This window comes from Melanostigma gelatinosum, assembly GCF_949748355.1.
Source record: "Melanostigma gelatinosum genome assembly, chromosome: 13".
Lineage (NCBI taxonomy): Eukaryota > Metazoa > Chordata > Actinopteri > Perciformes > Zoarcidae > Melanostigma > Melanostigma gelatinosum.
The window spans coordinates 23,700,210-23,723,163 of NC_136646.1; the positions used below are offsets into that span (position 1 = coordinate 23,700,210).

Genomic DNA, 22,954 nt, shown 5'->3' on the forward strand with positions numbered 1-22,954 from the left:
AGTGACAGTTCTGCTCTGACTGTTTTTTATTACACAACACGTTCAATGTCAGTAGTGGAGAAGTATTTATACGACATAAAAATACTCCATTACATATATTTAGATGTTTTTATGTAAAATCTTGACCTGGAAAGTAACTAAAGCTGTCAAGTAAATGCAGTGCAGACTGGAAGATGAAATGGAATTACTCTAGGGAAGTACAAGTACCTCAAAGTTGTACTTAAGTACAGCATTCGGGTTAAAGGAGTCACTTTCCACCACTGACAAATGTTAAAGCAAAATAAAATACATTTTATCGATAAAGGTCATTTTTACTAACAGTGTATACAGCAGTACTCTACATCACAGTTTGTACAATAGATCTTAAGAAGTTTATATTTATTGTTGAATCAGATTCATTTTAGTCTACTTCTTTCGCTATATTCTGTCCGACTGTTAGAAGAATGTCAATAGGGGCTTTTATTTTGAAGTAAAAACGGGAGCCTGAATATAACAATATAATGTGAACTGACTTTGATTTAAATCGTTCATTTATAAACTTCGTCTCATTAACAACATAAAATACAATGCGTCAGTGTTGGTTAAATCTGCCAATTTGGTTTAATTAATAAAAAACATTTATATTTTTAATACTGCAGTTTACAAATATATATTACAAGTACATTTACTTGTTTAATTTAAATTATTTAATTGATAAAAAAGAAAATACCTGACCAGTTTAATGACGACACTTACAGCAGAGGTTAGAGAGCGAGAGCGACATACACGTCAGATTGAAGTGTTACAACAACACAATGCCTGTACAGACACAATATATACATAACACACAACATTAGGACCAGTTTTGGGAAACATATGTTAAAAATAAATTGTAAATGACAAACTCAGAGTCAAAACAGTTACTAACTGATCTAAACATTCACAGACAGTATAAACAACTTTAAAACCAAACATAGAAAAGGAGTGTGAAATGAGATTGTGTTCCTGGATTTATTAAATAAGACACACGGCCAGACTTCTTTGTTTTAAATATCGTTCTTGTGGGTAAAGCTGCAGGAGAAGTTCTCTGTGTTACAGTGAAGACGAATGTGTTGTTGCTGTTGTATGATCTGCTGTTTTCAGGCTGACGTCTGGTCCAGAGCGTGATGAGCCAGCCTCAGGTTCTCTCTCAGCTCGTCCATCTCTCGCTCCGCTTTGGCTCTGGTGACGCTCAGCTCCGTGTACACGTCTTTGCACTTCTTTGAGGCGTTCCTCTTGTCCTGAAACGTGACAGACACCACATATATATATATATACACCACGGTCACTTCTTCTCTTTTTGGTTGACAGATGTTATTTATGACTCCAGCAGCTGCCCGTGTGTGATTCTCACCCTCTGTGCCGACTGCAGGTCGTCCCTCAGAGACGTGATCTCCTGCTTCAGACACTGAACCTCAGACTGCTTCACTCGGAGGGTGATCTGAGACAAACACAAAGAATCAGCTTCATATCTTCAGAAAAATAAATGATGTAAAGAATCAGAGAACTTCTTCACACTGAAATGACACATAAACATGTTTAGAGTTCAGTTCTTCATGTAAACTAAACGTGAGGCTCATAAAACAAAGTGAGCACCCCTCCATTCAGGTCACACTATAATAATAAACCTGTTTATTACTGTCGAGCACCAGAGGGAGCCACAGATAAACCTCCATCATGAAGTTTATCTCTTTTCACTAAATTATAACATTTCTGTTTTGTTTATTTCTAGAACAAATGGACATTTTATTATTTTGTAATTGGTGGTATTTGCTCTTTTATTTATTTACTTTCTTACCTATCCTTTCACATAGCTCTCACACACGCACGCACACACACGCACGTACACACTCACGTGCACACACACACCTCCCGAGGCAGAGTTTCATTAAGATTAGAAGAATAACAAAAACCAATAGAATAAAAATATAAACATATATGAACAATAAAATAACAATTATTGGAAGTGTAAAGAAATAATATGGACACCATTGCAAAATAAAACACAACAGCAACAAGAGTAAATGAATAAGGTAAAAAATTCAACTAAAATACAACAAAGAGTACAAATATAAAGTGTGTAAGAAGTGACACTGACGCCAGTGCCTGATGGAAAAGTAATGTTAAGCACGATATTAAGAGAGATATTGTCAATGATATTGAACAAGTAGCAGAAAGTCTGATTGCACACAGATTACTGGGAGTGATATTGCACATGCTGTGGTTATTATTGTCCTATTATTGACGTACCTCCATCTCGTACACGTCCATCCCCTGACTGAGCGGCGGGGCGTCCTGCTTGGCCAGAGAACAGAGTCGGGTGATCTCTGCTGCGAGGTGACCGCTCAGCTCCTGGACGACAGAAACAAAACCACAATGAGGCCTCTTACTTAATGACAATAACAACCTGAAATATACCGTGATAACATATCATTCTCTCTTTAATCCAGGCACTGGGAGTAGTTTTACACCCTGGGTGTCTGCAGGTGGTAACAGTGGAGGAGAACATGTCTGTGATGTATTAAAGGAGGCGTATCGGAGCTCTCGCCTGGTTTCTGGTCCTCAGGTCCTGGTTCTCCTGCTGGCACTGACACAAGGCCTTCCTCTCAGCATCCACAGCCTGGACCAGATGTCCGTTCTCCAGACACTTCAGAGAGAACTGCTGGGACAAAACCTCCAGCTCCCGCTGGTACGACGCCAGCTCCTCACTTCACAAACACAGAGACATTCGACGTGAAGATCAACGTTCCATAAGAGCACGTTAAACCCCACGAGACGCCCAAATGATGAGGTTTAGAAGACGCACCTGTGCTGCCTGTATACGTCCTCCAGGTGCGTGTCTCCTGTGCTGTTCTGGGACTGACATCTCTTCTGCACCTCCTTCTCCAGCTCCAGCCGCTGAGCGTTCCTGATGGCTTCGATGGCTGATGCAAGATGTAATGATTATTGAAGATTCATACGTTGAATATCAGAAGCAGCTTGACACGTGAACACATTCTGTAAAGTTTGACAATGATGATAAACATGTCAAACTCTTACAAATGTAATTTTTACCAAGTGGACTAAATAGTTCATTAAATGTATTATAATATAGCAACAAATAAAACTACTGCTGCTTCTAATAAGAAGTTAATAATAACATCCTTTATACATACGTGTGTATATTTGAACTTACTGCTGCGTAACAATCATCTCAGATTTTAATTGAATTTATTGTGCAACAAATTAAAGACCCAAACTGCAGTTTGACCAATTAAATTACAGGTTAATATTCAAAAACAAACGTTATATATCTAATTGTTCCTATGTCTTAAATATGAATCCATCTATAGTTGTCTGTACATTGATCTTACAAACATGAACTGCTGTTAGCTAATTCTGTATTATTATAATGGTGTCAATTTACCAAAATATAAAGAAATACAGGCTCAAAAAGCTTTGAACATGATTATCCCCCAAAGAGAAGAAAGACAAAGAATACAAATAGGAGTTACAAAATACATCCATATTAAATCTTTTCAAGTCATCAATTGTTTTACCTTTAAATATTTAATAATGTGAAGAACACGAGGGTTAAAGCTGACGGAGACTCAACAGCTCGATGGGTTTAATTCTTCCTGAGGCAGATTTTCAAAATAAAATTGAGGAGTGATGAGAGTGCCTTGCTCACCGGTTGCAGTAGCAGCGCTCTCCTCCTCCAGCAGCCCGTCTCGCTCCACCAGGAGGCGCTCCACTTCCTGTTGGTGTTGATGCTGCAGTTCCTCCACCACCTTCAGGTGCGACGCCTCCATGGAGGCGAAGCCGCGCTCGCACGTCGCCTGGAGACGTTCACACGACTCACAAACTTAATACTCAATACATAAACTTCAGCATGTTACACATAAAACATGTTCATCTGTCAGATATCTATAAAAGAACGTTTAAAACACACAATATGTCATTTTCTCTCAATGAAAACAACTAAATGAAAGAGTTTGGTGATGTCATGAAGTATTAAGACCTTTGAAGACCTCAAATATCCAAAAATCTCACTCCGCTAAATGAGCTAAAGGACGTTTTCAGTTTAGGACCCTCATCCGGCGATGTAAATTTAATATCTGATAATTAATTCGACTGTTGGAAGCAAGATGTAATGATTGATTCTCCATATAAAGATATAGTAATGTGACATTACATAAACTGTGACAGAGAACATTCTTGTCTTTATGTTTCAGGCCGTCATTGGTTTCCATCACTTTTCTCTGTGGTGTTAAAGTTAACTCACTGACGCTGCACTTATTGATTATTGTCTATGATGTGTAACTGGGTGGCGCGCCCCTTTAATAAAATAAGTGAGTCCGGTCTGAAGAAGATCTAATGATCCTTGAATAAGTTTAAACTTTAATCTGAGGTCAGAACGTTTATGTTAACCGCTCCTCTTACCTTCAGCTTTTCCATCTCCGTCTCGTGTTGCGTCTGAACACAACTCATTTTCCCATCAAGCTCTTCCTTCACCTCCTCAGCCATGACGGCCAGCTGCTCCTCCAGCTCCTCCACGCTCCTCCTCAGCACTGAAACTTGCTCCGTCTCCGAGTCCGAAGGATCCGTTTCCGCTTCACTTTCCTCTGTTTCCCCTTCGTCTGTCTCCTGGATCTCCAGCTGACCTTCCAGGCTCTTGGCCTCTTCCTCCCCAGTTCCACCTGTAACACTTCTATCTGCGACCTGTAACTTAACATCTGTGTCCTGTGGGTAAGCTTCGTCTGTCTGACAACAGCTGTTCATCGTATCGCCCACAGACCACGGCGACTGCTGTGCTTCTAAGTCTGACATTCTTGCTCTCAGCTCCCTGTTTTCTTCCATCAAGGCGACACAGTTGCTGCAGACGAGAGAAGAAGTGAGTTTCTGTTTGGTTTCTTCTAGTCGCCTCTCGTACTTTGACTGAAGTCTGCTTAAATGACAGCAGTGTAACGCCTCCGTTGCTGCAGAGTGAATGAAACCAGACCAGGGGTGCCGGTCGGAGAGCCGGTCGGCCGTCAGCTGCAGTTTGTCGTGGGCCGAGGTGCCGACCGAGGAGGCGAGGTGGTTCAGCAAAGAGATCTTCACCTGTGTGGCGCTTCTGAAATACTCCATCTCATACAGCTGGTTGTTGAAATCAAACATCTGGTTGGTTTCTGTCTCACTTGCAATATTCCAAATAATGTCCCGTTGTTTCACACCGTTGTCGGTGCACGTCTCAGACAGCAGGCGATGCCCTAACAGCAGCATCTGCTTCTCCGCCATCATACGTTCCGTCACCTCACTAAGGAGCTCTTCCACAGGTTCCTCCTCACGAAGCTCAGACGGATTCACCTTCAGTTTGTCGAGCAGAAAGCCCCAAAACTCTTCCTCCCACCTCAGCTGACCCTCCACTGTGGCCGTCGTCTCCTCCTCCGTTCTCAAACCAACATCAAACTTGTTCATCACCTCCAGTAACTTCTCCAAAGCTTTCAACCTCATGACCATCCCGTCTATCACTTGCCGGATCCTTTCTTCACCAGAATCACATCCGTTGCTCTCTCCATCTTTCAGCCTCTCCTTCTCCAACTCTTGATTCAGCCTCCTGACGTCGGCCTCGGCCTCCACGGCTGTTTCATTGCATCGTTTCTCAGCTTCCCTCAGCTCTGCGTTCTGCGTGCGGAGCTCCCTGCAGGTGAGCTCTGATTGGTCGAGCTTCCTCTCCAGCTCCGTCAGCTTGGCCTCGGTGGCCTCGAAACACCGGAGCAGGTATCCTTTATTCTCCTGTCCCGTTTCTTCTGTTTCTTTCGGGACGTTCAGCTGCAGCAGCGCCTCCATCTCCCTCAGATTCTCCTCCAGGGAGGCGATCACGGTTTGGGCCTCCAGGAGCTGCCGGTCTCTGGAGCTCAGCTCGCTCTCCAGATCTTCCAGCCTGGTTTGTCCCAGCTGTTCCACTTCAGGGAGGTGATGGGGTTCGGTGTACCTGCTGCTGAGCTCCGCTTTCAGTCTCTCTATCTCGCGGTCGGCCTCCGTCAGCTGGTTCAGCATCTCCTGGTTGCGTTGGTTGAGAGCCTCGTTCTGGCTGGCGAGCAGCTCCACCTCTTGGGAGAGCCTCCTCACCGCCGCCTGGTCTGAAGGTGAATGTAGCTCCACACAGCAGTCCAGCGAGTCGTCGTCTCCCTCTGAAGGCGTCTCCAGAATTAATGAACTAAATTCACCGTTATGTATTTGTGTTTCCGAGCTGGGAACTTGCTCACGGTCGCCTCTGTCCAGCTGATTCTGGTGGTTGACCGTTTGCTCGTCGCTCTGAGAGAATAAGAGTTGTTTCTCTGATGCAGGTGATAATAATAAAGGTGCGTCTTCTGTCTCAGGAAGCAAATCACCCAGTTGCTGGAAGTTGCCCTCCGCGTCGTGCAGCCAGATGCTGGGCGTCTCAGGCGTTAGCGAAGGCGACTCGAAGCTGAGCTGCTCCTGCATGTTGATGAGGTTCTCTCTGGTTTCTTTGCACACATCCTTCAGGGTCTGCGTGCTGCCGTTCAACGGCTTCTCATTTGTGTCCGATGGGCAAAAATCTGCTTCGGGAGTCAGAGGAGGGTCCGGCTGAGAAAGACAACAGAGAACCGGAGACATAAAGAAGCATTAGCGACCACACGGGTGTCAAACACTGAGAAGAAAGCGAGTAGCTGAGGTGCAACATGCGGCGAACCTGCAGCGTATGAAATCCCGCTGTACTCAGCTGAGCCTCCAGATCCAGTCTGTGACGCTCCGACTCGACCAGCTGAGCCTTCAGATCCTCCACCTTCAACAGAAAACCAGGTTGTATAAAAAGCTTCTCACGTTTCTATAGTAACAGTATAATTATCTGTTATCTGTATTGTTGTGAGTTGAAGCAGACGCGAGCCACTCACCCCCTTCCTGTAGCCGTCCAGCAGCCTCTCGGCCTCCACAGAGTCTTTGTCGTCGGTGATCAGCGGGACGTTTCTCTCCAGTCTGAACACCGTCTTCTCCACCAGCTTCCAGCACTCTTCGATCTCTTCTTCCACTTTCTGCTGAGATTTGGGACTCAGCGCTCTGACGCCGCCGTCTGCTGCTGTACCTCCGATCACCTCCCAACCCAGAGGGAAGCCCAGCATGCTCTCGTACCTCCTCCTCCTCTCCTCCCTCCTCTTCCTCCTCTCCAGCTCCCCGAACTCCAGCGAGCACAGAGCTCTGGTCCTCTGAGGATCCAGAGTGCGTTTGCTCTGCGGCCTGAACTCGGCCCAGTCGAAGGTTTTGTAGCGTCCCTCCCGCCGTCTCTCCATCACGCTCCTGTGTTTGGGGCGAGGGTCTCTCTCTGTGGAGACGTCAGCGGAGTCCTGAGTCACATCTGGTTTGGGGAGAGCTTCGGTGGGGCTGCAGGAGACGTGGTAGCCGGGTAAACTGCACAAAACACGGAGGTATGTTTAGATGGAGAACAGGAAAACATGGAAATGTCGAGAAATTCATTTTTATAATCAAGTAACTGTTAAAAATGTGAGGATTTTCTACTTTTCACTGGCTTGTATCAGAGTAAATTAAACATCTTTGGGTTTTGGACTACTGGTCGGACAAAACAAGTTATTTCAAGATGTTTACTTTTAATACTTTAAGTAAGAATCTGAATAAAGTATTTCGACATTGATGTGTTGGTACTTTCATCTATACTTTCAGATCTCAGAACTTCTTCCCCGATTGGCTTCAAAATACGCAGATTTCTTTTTCTATTTATAATAAAAACGATTAAATGTCTTTAGGTTTAATTAAACTGACATGGAAGGCTGGCTACATTGTGACTGCTTTAGGATGTTACATGTCTCTATAACAATAAAAGAGTGTTTCAATGCACCTGGCCACATCCGGGGCTCCAGCTGGACGAACGCTCTTCATCAGAGCCTGGATCCAGTTCCTCCGTATCCCTGAAGTCATCGCTGACAACGTGAAGACGCCATTTGGGGTCTAAAACAAACATTTTCTTCACTTCAATGTTGATGCAGAAGAAACATATTTGCATGTTTAGAGCAGGAACTGTGTCCTTACATAGATCTGAAAGCCATAGTTCCTCTGCACCTGGTACTCAGACACACTGTAACACTTCGTCAGGTCGATTTCTCCGTCCAAGTCTGAAGCCTGAAAAAAAAGAGAGAAAAAGTAGTTTGAGAATTATAAAGCAGACACTTCTTATTTGTATTCTATATAAAAGAACAAATATTAAAATACCTCCTCAGCGACGGAGTCCTTGTAGCACCTCAGGCTGTCCATCGACAGCACAAACCAATATTTCTTCCACTAGAACACAAACAAGATGTTTACAAATCATTCAAACCAAGAACTTAAGTTTAGTTTCGGACACTTCAAATGTTTACCTGCTCATTTTCATCCAATTTCACCATCCAGCCTTTTTTGAAGTTTAATAAATCTGGCTGTAAAGAAAACACAAAGTTAACACGTTTACTGTGAACAACAATAATCAGACTTGTGTGTCAGTGCAGCAGCTCAAAGGTTTGGTTACTTTGTATTTAAGTGGTTCATTGTGAACTTTGTTTATTGGGAAATAAATTAGATATAAGTGATGTAAGGTTCCGTTTATCACGAGGAATGTACCTTTAATAATTTGTTTGTAATTGTAGTTCATATTCATATTTTAACTTCAAGTTATTATTATATTATATTATTATATATTATTAAATTAGTAATGAGAATAATCGTTCATCAGCAACAATAATCCAATGATAGAACACATAATAATAGAACAGACACAGTTCCATCATGTTAACTACATGTTAATACTTTTATTTGTGTTGTCTTGTTTTCACAGTGTGGTATTGTCACTTCCACTGAAGTAACAGGATGTGAATACTTCCTCCACCACAGATTTGGTCTCTTCTCTGAACTATTGGACGTGTAATGAGCTGCACGGCCGCTAGGTGTCGCTATCGGGGCAGCCATGTTTTATATCTGAGACGTAGTTTAAAGAGGTTACGTCTCACCACTCCACTCCTTTGATGCAGCCACAAATAATGAGTTTGAAGTTTGTTGAAGAACGAATCACGAGTGAAAAACCTGGTTCCGTTTGGTGTCTCACCGTCATGACGGTGTCGGACGTCCTGCGGTCCAGAGACTTGGCTCTTCTCTGGGGCGGGGGGGCGCTGAGCTGGGCTATGTCTCCACACGACTGGAGCTTCTGTGGGAGGCAAAAACAAAAATAAATCAAATGATAACAACTCCAAAGTTAGTTTTTTATCTGAAGACGTGAGGTGTTTTCTGAATCTGTGTGTGTGTGTGTGTGTGTGTGTGTGTGTGTGTGTGTGTGTGTGTGCGGCCTGCATTCCATCAAGCAGAGTAACCGATAGTCTGGATCCTTGGCAGAGACGTCAGCTGTAAGGATTAGGCCCGGCTGCAGAGCACCGCGGGGAGCCCAACAGGCTTTTCTACACTGCCTGTTAAACTCTTCCTCACATCGACACCCGGCTGCTCACGGATGACTGCAGTCGGCTGAGTGGAATGCATGAAAAGGTTGTTTATCCCTGAAACTTTGAGGCTTTTTGCGTTGAGAATGATGCTGCGAGACGAGATCCCCGCGTGCAGCTTCATGTTTCATGCTGCACGTATCTCTTTCAAGTCTGAATTACAGCATTAAATAAAACAATGGTACGTTTTTGTTTCTTTTGTTTACTTGAAAAGATCCATTCTTCCCTCTTATACTCGATTCAACGGGGGAAATGACCACTTTGAACGTGACAGAACATTCTTTGTGTTTTTCTTTTCCTGGCATTGACATTGAAAACTATCCAACACACGGAGGAACACGGCGCTCCGGGCTGCACCGATCTCTTTCTTCTTCTTCTTCTTCTCAAACAATCGCTGACCGCTGCAGACAGAGCCTGTCCTCTGTTTGGTGAAGAAGCCTCTCAAAGCCGGAGGAGGGGGAGGCTGTCTTGTGAATCTGGGCTCTGAGGCCTGAATGAACTCCGGACCGGCTCTTTTGACCTTCTCCTGGCTACCAAAACAAACGCTCCCAAAGACACATAAATCCTCACATGGGATAAAATGTGCTGCTGAGTGTATTTAAAGGGCAAATCCTCTGGAATGAGCTCCTCTGTTTAATCAAAGATTAACCGCTGCCTCAGTGGTGACCATCTGGGTCAAAATAAATGGACCGTTTTCTACATCAAAAAGAGAAAAGGAAACCTCTCACTGTTTCATAAAAGAGTCACGTCTGGTTTCTTTCATTTCTTTCAAACACTTAATAAACATCAAGCACGTGAAGAAAACAGACGCGTTAAGACTAAGCTGCATATTTAAAGACATAAGATGGAGAATAAAACATGAAATCAAAGCCCAGGAGAACTTTCAGCTTCATGTTTTAGGTCAGCTCCTCTAACATCGCTGATCCTGGTATCACAAACATGTTTTAATACCTCGCGCGGCAGCTGGATTCTCACAACATCACATGAGCATTGTGGGTAAATCCGCCGAGTCAGGCTTCTGAGAACGTGTTTATGTACAAACCACAGAGTCCGGTGAGAGGTCACTGGAAGCTACTGGGATGGTTCAGGTGTGTGAGACGAGACACAGAGACGACTGACTGTTCAAAGCGTCTCCTGAAGAGGTTAGCGTCGGTGCTGCATTAGCATCAGTTATATCAGAGCTGGAGAGTATTTCAAAGAACGATGGAAAATATGCTTTCACTCTTCTCCCAGCTGGCTTCGATAAGAGTTTGATTGACAGGCGGTTGAACCAATCACACGCCGAGTATTTCTTCAAAGTGCCGGCCCTTTTCCAGGCAGTTTCCAACGATGACTTCTTAGATGGTTCTGTGAGACAAACCATCTGGTGCGTCACGCTAAATGTTTCATAAAGCAAGAGTACCAGTTAAACCAGACCTGTTTAAGTAAGTCAGGCTGATTTTCTGGAAATTCTGGTTCATAAAGGAGGTTTAAAGAAAAGACTTCCCGTCAGTGGTTGACACTTAATTGCATGATTTAAATATGAAGTCTTATCTTTTTCAATCTAAAAGTCAACATATTGTTTGTTTTTAAAATCGCTGCATTTAAAATAAAGCTGACAAACAGCTTTGACTTGATGCTGCAGCCTCGTCGTGAGAAACATTTGTTCTCTCTTTAAATGTCACCACATCAAATTAAAGAAAACCAAGTAACAGTTCAACGAAGAGAACTTATCGGGAGAAAAAGCTCATTATTTACTTAATGTCACTTCTTCAAGTTGTTTCATAGTAATCTTTGATTTTCAGCACTAATTATATAAAGAAAGTTCACATAACAAATAACAGCTGACTTGAGTTCATCTCTACTTCGGAGAGTCTGAGATCTCTGCTGACACACGACTCTGTTCGTTCCTTCACGGAGTGATTTTGTTCTCTAAATTAAACTGAGTTCAGCCCAAAGATAGCGATGAACCCACTAATCAAGGTTCAAGCTTCAGCTGGATTTTCATCATACAATAGAGGATTACACAATGAAATGCAGCTGCACCCGACTCCATATTACACACAGAAACTCTATAAACAGAGGAATTAAAAGGAAAACTAAATATTTACGTAGACAAGTACATATAAATATGTGAAATATCTTCATCTGTAACTGACCTTGCTCTGCAGTAAATGCTCCTTTTGTAAATGTTTCTTCATTAACTTTTATGTAATTATTGTTTTTTAATTACTGTGTCAGGAAATGTCCTGTTTTGTGACAAAATGACAAATTGAATTTAAAAAGAATTATGTGCAATATTAATGTAATATGTAAGTTATGGTGCAAAAAGAAGAATGTGAATGAGTTCAAAGGTCTTGCTTCTTATACAGAGTTTCCTGAAGATAAGCCTGACTTACTGAAGTTAACTGGTGATCTTTATACTTCATGTTTGTGTTTTTGTTAACACTGTCACACACAGACAGACACCCGTTAACGTCTCCTCGCCTCCTAATCACTAGGGTCTAGCCCGACGGCACACAGTGACTATCATTCACAAACAGATGTGCACTTGGAGAAGGAGGCACGACTCTGTGCGAGTTCATCAGGTTCAGTAAATACAGACCGTCATGTTATTTTAGATTCTCGTAAAGACTTGTTGAGAGTTCCCAACATTACACTGAGTCTTGTTTTATATCTGAGGAATCCGGGGATAAAGTCTGAGAGGAACGCCGTGTCTCAGATTACAAAACACACAAAGCAGGCGTGCTGACCAGCTTCGGGGCATCAAAACGAGTTCTGTTCGCAAACAAAATGCAGTTCTGAGTGAATCACCGCCTCTCTCCCACCTGCTGACACATGCAGCCCCTCTGACACACACACACACACACACACTCGGAGGAAACACACAAGCCTTGACACGGCAGGATCGACTCGTCCACGCGTCTCGTGGCAAACTCTCGTCACCTTCTTCTTTTCAACGTGAAACGAGTTGTTACAAAAGCAGACGACTGGACGTTTAACACGCGTCGGTCGACGACTGACGCAAACACAGATCCACTTCGTCCAGCCGAGTGTTTGATCAGGTCAGAGCTCTCGTCGTTAAAGTGACGATGTTCTCTGAGTAACACCTGGTTGTTGTGTGAATCGTGTTCAAACCGGCCCAGCCCACAGCTCAGCCCAGTGCAGGCTGAGTACAGCTGGGAACAGAACAGGGACTGACTGGTCTTGGTCATGACAAACCGAACTTGAGATTAATCAGCAATTCCGTTTTATGGCAAATGGAAGCGAACGACCACAGTCAGGAAATGGGTTTTTTAATCGTTTGCTGATGTGGCCCTAAAAAATGCTATTATTCATGTTCCTGCGACATGCTACGAACACACTATTTACCACCGTAATAATAGTCACTTCTAAAGGGATATTTACGCTTCTCTCACGTGGTTGAAATAATAAATTGATGTCAGGTACACCTCAAACATAACGACCTCATCCACTCTAACTCTTCTACCTGCAAACAGACTGCATGACGTTCATTGGTGTTTTTCACAGCGATGACAAAAATGTATGTGACGTGCAGAAACCTGCAGGAATTATACAATTGTGGAGCTTTGGTGATTTGAAAGTATTCATTGTATGTTGTTGGACAAAACACGCCTCCTCGGTGACTAACCTTGAAGGTATTTTGGGAAGAGACCCCGTGACGGACGCAGAACACGTTTGAGGGATTACATATTGATGCCGTCCAATCAAAACCATGTGTGTCCAAATTTGGTGATTTTTAATCCAAAAGGAGGAGAAGGAGATCTTTTATGGGTCTCTAAGTGAAACCACTCAATTATTTTTTTTATGCTGTAAACTCACAAAAGGTGGTTTTGGACCAAACTGTTGTGGCGACTTCCCTCGAGAACTACAAACCGTTAAGGCTTTTTTGTCTGTTTGCATTCGCAGCCTCAATAGAAACACTGAAGTGATGTAAGACGACCTGAGACGCTCCCACACATCTCCAGCTGGGAGAACGGCTACTTCGCTACGTTCCACAAACTCTCTTAGCTTTTTTAGAAATACGTAACATAAAGAACATATTAACAACTCTGTTACACGCCACAATCACAGAAACGCCATTAAAGTGCCGTCATGAAAGTACATTATGCAATTTCAGTTCAAATCAGCTATCGCTCTTTGGCCTCGTGGGTTAGCCGTTGTGCTACCGGGTTAGCTGTTGTGCTACGGGGTTAGCCGTTGTGCTACTGGGTTTGCCATTGTGCTAAAATTACTGGGTTAGCCGCTGTGCGACCGGGTTAGCCGTTGTGCGACCGGGTTAGCCGTTGTGCGACCGGGTTAGCCTTTGTGCGACGGGGTTAGCCTTTGTGCGACGGGGTTAGCCTTTGTGCGACGGGGTTAGCCGTTGTGCGACCGGGTTAGCCGTTGTGCGACCTAGTTAGCCGTTGTGTGACCGGGTTAGTCATTGTGCTAACATTACTGGGTTAGCCTTTGTGCTGCAGGGTTAGCTCGCTGAGCAGCGGTTCCCACTTGCTCTTTGCCTCAGTGGGTGTGTGCTTATGAATGAGTTAACTTCTGGACTTCACTGTTGTTTTATTCGTGTTTTATTCCATTTTTTTGAGCGTCTGTTTACACGGCTAAAGGGTTTTTAAAAACGTTCATTGCTGGTGCTGCACTGTCTCATGTGTTGGACCGATTACCATACTTACATTATTACTGAGCGAAGGTCCATGTCTTCTGTGTCCTCTAAACCCCTACATCACTAACTATGAAACCACGAGGCCACAGTCATCACCCACCACTCCACTGCTACATCTATTAATTATGCAGACAGGGAGGGTTCTAGCAGGATTTGAGGTTGTAGTGAGTCTTTAAGCTAAATTTAAAATCATTTTGGATTATATGAAAAATATACATGAAAACAATCGTGACAACTTCCAACTTGACCTCAGGATCCATGAGGAAGAACTGGGTGACTCCCAGTAACTTAGAGAAAAGGGATAGTTTGACCAGTGTACTGTCGAAGGTATACTGTAGTACTAAACGTGTACTTGGTGTGGTTACCTCTCGCTTGCTGATGCGAGCTTCACTCCTGCCCATCCTGGAAACAGCTGTTCCTTCTTCCTGCTCTTTGTCGGTGGCCTCCGATCCCAGAAGCCTCTCTGTGTGACATGTGCCATTGCTGGAAAACATGAACAGCTAATGAGTGAAAAACTGTATGTGTGGCTTCCTTGACCTCGCTAACACAGAAGTGGGTTCTGACATAATTTCCCCTCACTTGAACACTGAGGATGACAGCTTAATAACAGACTCCTAACAGCACCTGTGCAGAAGAAAAGAGCCCAAAGACACCAGATCTCCCACTGTTATTGTTGCTATCAAAAGACTAAATAAGAGCCGACATCCTTCCACTGGTGACAGAGGTGTTTTGTGTAGAAGTAGAGAAGGAATTACACCGACCGAATACCGCAAAGAAACCTGATATAATGTATACACAACTGTCAAGCTAAGAAAAGCACTGCTGTCATTTAAAAGTTGGGTTTAGTATCAATCAATGTGTGCTGTTGGGAAGTTGATCTCAAGCACGACAGAAACATTTACATTCTCCAGATTTAAAGGGTTTTGTTAACATGTTGATTTGTTTGCTTTGAGTTGGTATTTTCAGTTTAGTTGAGTTTGTTTTGATTTCAGTATTTGCAGTAAAGTTTAGTTTTGTGGGCCGTTTTTAATTCCATCAACATCAATCCATTGGCTAATTCTGATCATCTTAATCGTATCCTTAATTGTTAATCAAATAAAAATAGCTAAACATATGATTATACCTCATTATATGTGAGGATTTACAAAATGTCTTTCTTGGATAAAGATCTAAAATTACCATTTGGGTTATTTTTACACTACTAGTCTGACAAAATAAGTGATTTTTAAGATATCAATTTGTGCACTGATAATTTATTGATTGGTATTTGGCAGTAATCAGTTGATTAACTAATCTAGTAAAAACAAGAGAGCAAAATACTAACAATGACAATGCTAACATGCTAACAATGACAGTGCTAACATGCTGATGTTCAGCGGATATCATGTTGTTTATCATCATAACATTAGCTAATTAACAACAAAAATGAGAAAAAAATGTTTTCAAGAATTTGGTAAAAAATCAAACACATTAAACAAACTAAAATGTTGACCTGATGAGGAAGAGACTAAAGTTATTACAAATCATCCTGAGGGTTAGGGTCAGAGTTATTAACCACATTTAATAGCAACAGTTGTCCCTTAAACCTCATTCTTGTTAGCATGTGTTGTGTACTTAACACGTAAACACGTCTGTAAAAACCTGAAACATCACATGAAGAACTCTGTGTAACTCTTCAGTACATAATAAATAAATAAATAAATAAATAAATAAATAAATAAATAAATAAATAAATAAATAAATAAATAAATAAATAAATAAATAAATAAATAAATAAATATATATATATATATATATATATATATATATATATATATATATATATATGATTATAACTGTAGTAACGTTTCCTGAGCCTCATGTTTCACGCTCTGCTTCTGGTGGGTCCAGACAGCTTGTTGCTCTGACTCTGAGCTTCCAGCTGAAGTCGACTTCCTCTGACAGCCGGGCAGACAGTCAGTGTGAAGGTCCTGAGAAACAATGGCTCAGATATCCAATTACACCAGCGTTTTGGAATTTCTGACCTTATTTGGGGGCCACTAAGTATTTTGTGTTTTTGTTTCCCAAAAAGGCAGCGAGTGAAGAAATGAGATGTGCTCTCCTCACGTGACCAGTTCACATGCTGCTGGGACTCAAACTGGGAGGGATTCTTTCAGCTAAATTTAAAAAAGCAGCAGTCAGATCTCTAATGGAGGGGTAGAGCGTGAGCCTTTGATCTGGTGTTTAGCGGTGTGTGATGGCTGTTCGGCTTTATACTGGGGGGAAGCAGAGAGGCATTGGATGTCCTTTGTGCTAATTGCTTGCACATTTACCCCCTTTCCCTCCGCCAAGGCACTTTCAATGGCTGTTACCAACAGAATACATAAGAAAATAAACACCACACAGCCGACAAACACAACATATATAAACGTTATTCATAGAAAATGGCTGGAAATCTACTTCCAGTACGTTTCTGACCTTTTGTCCTGGCTCTGGTTCTTGTTGTTTGCTGATGTTTGGATGTTGTTGGACTCAGCCGGCTGGTTTCTACTGGCGGGGTCGGTGTTTCCACTGGTCACCAAATCCAAGGAGGCAGGCCTCAGGTAGCTAGATGTGTTGCCTGGATATAGAAAACACCACAAAAGGGTTTCAGACTGTTGAACATAGTTTGGTTTAATTCCACACTGACCGGCTTTAAAGAGCCAGCAGCCAACGAGCTGGATGAAATCATTCTTTATTTAATCGCACAACACTACGTCAGGGTTCACACCGAGTCCTGTGGCTAAAAACCTCCAGAGATCCCCTCTTAACATTATACTTCATGATAAACTGTATTTTTCTCAAGATTAGGAAATTACCTTAAAGTTAAACGAAGTATCTCAATCTGTTTTTATGGATAAAATACTAAGAGGTTTGAAGTGTTTTAATATTCATGATTATTGTGCCAGAACCACAAATAATTGATGACAAGAATAAAACACAACATTCTGAACTAAATGTCATTTTTCTACGTTCAAAGCTTCTATTGAGGTTTTTGAATGTGTGTTGTCTTTACTTATGGCGACATCACCGTAAACAAAAGCTAAAGAATCCTCGAACAAAATCCTCAATTTGAAGAAAGTAATTCATCAAATTAAATGAGTTCGTATCTTTTTCGGTGTGTGAAAATATTATTTAAAAAGTATTTTTAAAGAATAAACGCCAACAAATATGGATTAAAGCAGAATATTTTGTGAGATGAAAACATGTTGTGAATGTTGGAAATTATCTTTTTTAAATACATTTTGGTTCTGGAGTTGTTGGGAAATTGGAAACAGTCCTTCGCAGCCACGACTAGAATAAAATTCAAAAATAGTGTAGCCTGATCTGCAGCTGTGATGAAAACACCAGAAACACTTTAAAAATGCTGCGCAGCATATAGATGTAAATTTAGAATTTGAATGTCAACGTGATGAATGAGGCATGAAAGCTTTTCAGCACAGCCCAACAAGATGTATAAATATTTGACTGTATGAGTCTGTTAATGTCTAAAAGGATGAACGGTTACATTACACGGTCTGAACGGTTTCATCTTAAAGATGATGGTCCAGGAATCCGATGACAGGAGGGAACCCTGACTGAGCATCTTTCACCAGACGACCTCCCTCATGCACAGCCTCCATCGCTCTAATGAAGCAGCCTATAGTCAGCAGGAGTTAATCCAGACCTTTATTACAGGACCTGTCCAGACCCGGCAATAAGTCTGACGCCAGATGGGTGCTGCTGTCCACTGTGTGGCAGCACAAAGCTCCACTAAGGAGAGAATACCTATCCTGTGCTAATTAGGACGTGTTTAAGAGCTCTTTTATGGATCATGTTTGGCTTTTATGATGCCGGAAGCTTAAAAACAGACGTTTTTCCTGCACATCTCACAGTGCGTTTCTGTCTGTTCGTCTCTGTTTATGTAACTTCCTGCTTCAGCTCCTCTAGCCTGTTCCCATGATTACAAGTAAGTGCTGGGTCAACATGCCTGGTTAAACGAGGGTTAAATGAAATGTATTAACAACAAAGCTGGAAGTGTGAGAACATCTGCAGGACGTTAGGACAGTGAGAGAGAGGACAGGAAGTGGCTGTGATTGGCCAACGGACATAAAAGCCTGGGCATGTGTGTGTGTGTTTTGCTTCTGCTGCACCTGCAGGGGTCTTCTCCGGGCCCCGGGGATCTGGGTCTGGGATATTATACATGAGGGTTTCACCCGGTCCACTGCTGTCTTCCTTCCACTGACCGCAGCCGGACTCTGCAGCGTTCTCAGAGGACGGAAAACTGGGATCGGTTGCAGCCATTTTTGCTGGACTGGGATCCTAATGTTTAAACAAACAAAAACATTCAATAACATGTTTTCTTATTCATGTCTCATCTCAATTCCCCAAAGCCCAAGATGATGTTTGTAGAACCAACAGTCCAAAACCAAAAATGATTCAGTTTAGAGCCGAAATGATTCATCAATTAATCTATTCGTTGATAACTATTTGATAATTTTTAGATTAATGTGAGATTAATTGTTCCAGTTAAAAGTTACAGCCCCATAATCTCTTGTTCCAGCTCCTTGATTGTGAGGATTTGCTGCTTTATATTTAAGGTTGAGGATTGAAAACAAGCAATTTGATGCTGTGATCTGACATTACTATACTAAACAATTAAAATTGTTCAGCAGATTAATACGCAAAAAAAAGAATCTTTAGTTGTTGTCGTAATTAAATTTACAAATATAAAAGCACAGAAAAGATTTAAAAATTTTAACAAAAGCTTGTTGGAAGCAACAGAGAGAAAAGCCCATATGGAAAAGGGTTCATCCTCTGGAGAACATGAAACTCTGCTCAATAGAGTTTCATATTTCTTGCCTTGCTAACAGCTTTAAGGACGGCAATGGTTGGTCCACCACTCTGGTCCAGACTGAAATATCTCAACGACGACTTGATGGATAGCAATGTTATTTGGTTCATTCATGGTGCCCAGAGGATGAATCATACTGATCGGTGATCCTCTGACTTGTACTTTCCCGTTACCAGGAGGTTGACGTTGGTGATTTTGGGTGAAGTATCCATGTTCCCCTCAGCATGAAATGCAAAAACTTTGATGATCCAAGACGAAAGGTTAGCGGGTCACCAAAAACAACATGATGTATCGTCTGAGGACCATGAATATCTATATTGAATTGTATGGCAATGGCAATTGGATGGACATTTGCTTTGCTACCTGGGTGGCAACAGGTTCCACTTTGCGTTTTTTCTTCAGAGTCTGCCGGTTAGTCCGCAGATAGACGGCGAGCTGTTCGGTCCACCTGGTAAAACAAAGACATCGGTTACAGAGAAACCTTGTTACATGCTGCTCCTGTAATTTCTCTGCACTTTTATATACCGACCCATTAATGATCTCTTTATTGTCCCCACGGATGAATATCTCCTGCTCCGGCGTGACGATGCAGAGCGCGTTTCTCTGGCCCGTCTTGGGCTCTGCATCCGCGACGTCTGAGCACAGATTGAGGTTCACCGTGCCCTGTGGCAGAGTGCTCGGCTGGAAGGGGGGAATCAGAGCGCCTAAATTACTCTGCTGAGCTAGTTACAAGATCTGGCTTACTGAGGGCACTGATCCCCAGATGAGTGACAGTAAAACAGAGAGCAGTTTGTGGTGTTGAGTGTGCAATGAAAGAGATTTGAGGGGATCACAGAGAGAGAGCGAGAGAGAGAGAGAGAGAGAGAGAGAGGGGGATGTGTGCATTAGAGGACGAGCTAAACCCAAATCATCTGCTGTGGTTGTGCACACGACATCTGGCCTAAAGATGTTTGATCCCGACATACTGTAAATGCAGATACAGAGCAGGATTGACTGTACACTGCGACCTTATGCGTTTTGTTTTTGCTTCTTACCAGTTCATCCAGGGCGAAGCTGAGGCTGCCGTCTTCATAGAGGATGAAGAAGCGCCGCTGCCATTTCTGACGTTGAGACAAGACAAACAAAAATCACCATTTTTACTTGAGGAAAAAGTCACGATAAAGAACTCGAAAAACAAATGTGTTTCAGCTCATCGTGTCCTACCCTCGACTTCTGCATCGGGTTGTCAAAGTCTGTCCCCTCAGGAGCCAAACACAGCCAGCCTCCATACAGCGGTTTGGCCTAGAAAGTGGAGGAAAGGGAAGTAATTAGCAAGTATTGTGTACACAGTATGTACTTCAAAACATATTAACAACAGTCCAAAGATGCTCCACCACAGCTTTGACTTGAGTCACGTCATGTGTAGAGTTTGCAGGTTGAGCAACAGGCGCTGAAATTACAGGGAACTGTGAAAGCAGCGAGGTGGGCCGAGAGAAATAACATATTTTAACAATGTGAGGCATGAAGTCTTCTTCCATCACCTCCACATGACAGACCTGCAGGAGGAATGTCTTCAAAGGCAGTGAACAGAGTGCAAAGTAAATCAATATATCTTCTGCTGAGATGTTTCAGCAATAACTGAGAGATAGTTTGATGGTTAATTAACTGTTTGTCATATATGTAGTAAAAAGCAAACATTTTATGATTCCACAGTCAAAAATGCTTCTTTTGTTGCTGGTCTTCTCTGATTCATTCAATAATAATTTACCAATTTATAAATTGACAGCAAACATAACAAAAGCTTTAACATTTATGACACATTTCAGTTTAGATCTTTTGCAACGATGCAGAAGAAAATAACATTTTAGAGTGATGGGGGAAAGAAATCCCTGAAACAGAGACAGTATTTTGTTTCCTTTATTTGAAACTATTTGATTTTGTTTTGTGTTTTTTTTTTTTAAATGTTCTTTATATCTATTTATCAAAATATAAATTTGGGGTTTAAAAACTGCTAATAATTTGTGTACAGTCCCTAAATGTTCACACCTTTAAACGAACAGATCCTAAGAGAACATACAGTAGCAGGTACAGACTATTCTGTAAAGTGTTTACGTTTATATTTGTATGTTTTCAGACTTGAAAGGAAGGCTGAAAACATTTTTATGAGTTAATTTTTTAATGACTAAAGTACTCTTTAAATGTATTCATTTTCTGAATAAAAGTGAAGTTTAACTTTAACTGACAACTCGCTAAAATACGGTCATTTGATGATGCAAATAACAGAAAGGAGTGAACAAATAAGTCAAATATCAGTGACTCACAGTCGTTTTCTGGACTTAAAAACGAGTTAATCGTTGAATTAATTAATATTTTTAGGGTAAAACTACTTTACTCTTTGAGTTTAACTGTCAAACTGCCACAGTAACTGTATAAAACGGGAGTGTAACGTTAATTAAAGACAACTAATGCTGATCACAAGAAGGAGCAGACTAATGACGTCACGTACGTCGAACATGAGTTACCATAAAACATGTCTTCTGGACGTAAACACAAGTCTCACAACTTCTGTTCTTTAATGCATAATTATCAGGTAACGTTCCGTTACTCTTTAACTAATGCACTAACCGTCACGTTAACAATAAAAAAATAAAAATAAAAAGAGTAGTTTTAACGTTACCTGCTCCATGCCATGGTCGGTCAACAGATGCAGCTCGCGGGACTTGAAGCAGTTTTGACATTTACTTTTATTAAATATGTTCGCCTGGAATTTGTTGCACGGACTCGTCGCCTTTTCTCCCGACATGTTTTGCACACGGCGCCGCTCTCCCTCCTCCGGTACTTTGGATGGAGCGGTTGATCCTCAACGAACATCTGTCAAATACTCACAGAGGGAGCTGTTGACTCTCTGTCGTCATGGACACGTCACGTGACAAGGTAACATCCGGTCACAACATACAAAATAAAACCAGCAACTGATTTATATAGTTCTTTCTTTAAAAAAAGAATAAAGTATGGATAGCAAGTAACCATTTATATCAACAATATGTTAAAATAAAGTAAGGTAAGATCCAGCTTGATCCAGAGGGGAAGTGCAGGACAGAAATAGTAGAACAATAATAAACATATTTTAAATAACAAATAGGAAGAGAATTGCCCCAAAAAGACTCAAAATTACAAGGCAAGTATATTGTTCTACATACACAAGAAAGAACAGTACTTATATTGCAATTCTGTCTTTAGTGAAATATTATATATATGTCTGTATATATAACATTTTAATTATTGTGGATTTTTTACTTTTTTACATATTTAATATTATTTACTGTTTTATTACTTATTTATAATACTTGTTTTGATCTTGTTTTTACTGTCTTGTTTGCACTATCCACCATATATATATATATATATACATACTCCACTATGCTGCTGTAATCCTGTAAATTTCCCCATGTGGGACAAATAAAGGATTATCTTATCTTATTGTATGTAAAATTAATATACCATCGACAATGACAACATACACCAGAATCATATCTATAAGTAAAGTGTTTGTCTGTATTAATATATGAATATGATGTGGTACATAATATAATAACTATTTGCGTAATGTAGTACGATATAGTACAGTATAATATGGTATGGAATAAAAAATGTAGCATGAGGTGAAAAGTATACAATTAAAATAGTACAGCAGTAAATAGAATAATAAATAATAAAAACTGTGTAAAGCTCTCATGTTACATTCAGCTGTAACTTAAATGTGTTGTTTGACAAAGATAATCAGCTCAAAGAAGATTGATTTGATTTGATTTTTGAAGATGAAATAGCTTAAAACAATATATTCAGTGAATCAAACCACTCAGCGTTTACCTGCATGTGCAATAACAATAACATGACAATACAATCACCATCAAGTCCATCAAAATTAATTCTGAGGTCATGTCTTATTTAGTTTTCTTTAAGGAAGTTTTGCTTGATAACTATTTT

The 22,954-nt window shown here is 41.4% G+C and overlaps 1 protein-coding gene across 1 annotated transcript; it reads right to left on the bottom strand.

Annotated features, from left to right (window-relative positions):
• Positions 1–585: 585 nt before the first annotated feature.
• LOC306786897 (uncharacterized protein) lies at positions 586–21,776 on the bottom strand. The gene is made up of 22 exons (XM_079281821.1): positions 21,645–21,776; positions 20,192–20,269; positions 20,023–20,088; positions 19,518–19,669; positions 19,352–19,436; positions 18,288–18,456; positions 16,594–16,735; positions 14,502–14,619; positions 9,092–9,190; positions 8,373–8,429; positions 8,227–8,295; positions 8,047–8,136; positions 7,856–7,965; positions 6,900–7,410; positions 6,698–6,790; positions 4,441–6,591; positions 3,689–3,836; positions 2,825–2,942; positions 2,567–2,726; positions 2,269–2,370; positions 1,373–1,459; positions 586–1,259 (listed from the first exon to the last, which is right to left on the bottom strand). The coding sequence occupies exons 1-22, from the start codon at positions 21,768–21,770 to the stop codon at positions 1,119–1,121; spliced, it is 4,872 nt and encodes a 1,623-aa protein (XP_079137947.1). The 5' UTR covers positions 21,771–21,776; the 3' UTR covers positions 586–1,118.
• Positions 21,777–22,954: the final 1,178 nt, after the last annotated feature.

Bases quoted from the DNA above. Each gene is read 5' to 3' on its own strand.
- LOC306786897 (XM_079281821.1), bottom strand. From the start codon at position 21,770: ATGTCGGGAGAAAAGGCGACGAGTCCGTGCAACAAATTCCAGGCGAAC. The intron at 14,620-16,593 runs GTCAGAAACGTA...CATGTTTTCCAG, and splicing joins AACCAGAGCCAGGACAAAAG to CAATGGCACATGTCACACAG. The intron at 6,791-6,899 runs GTGAGTGGCTCG...TTTCTGTTGAAG, and splicing joins TGGACGGCTACAGGAAGGGG to GTGGAGGATCTGAAGGCTCA.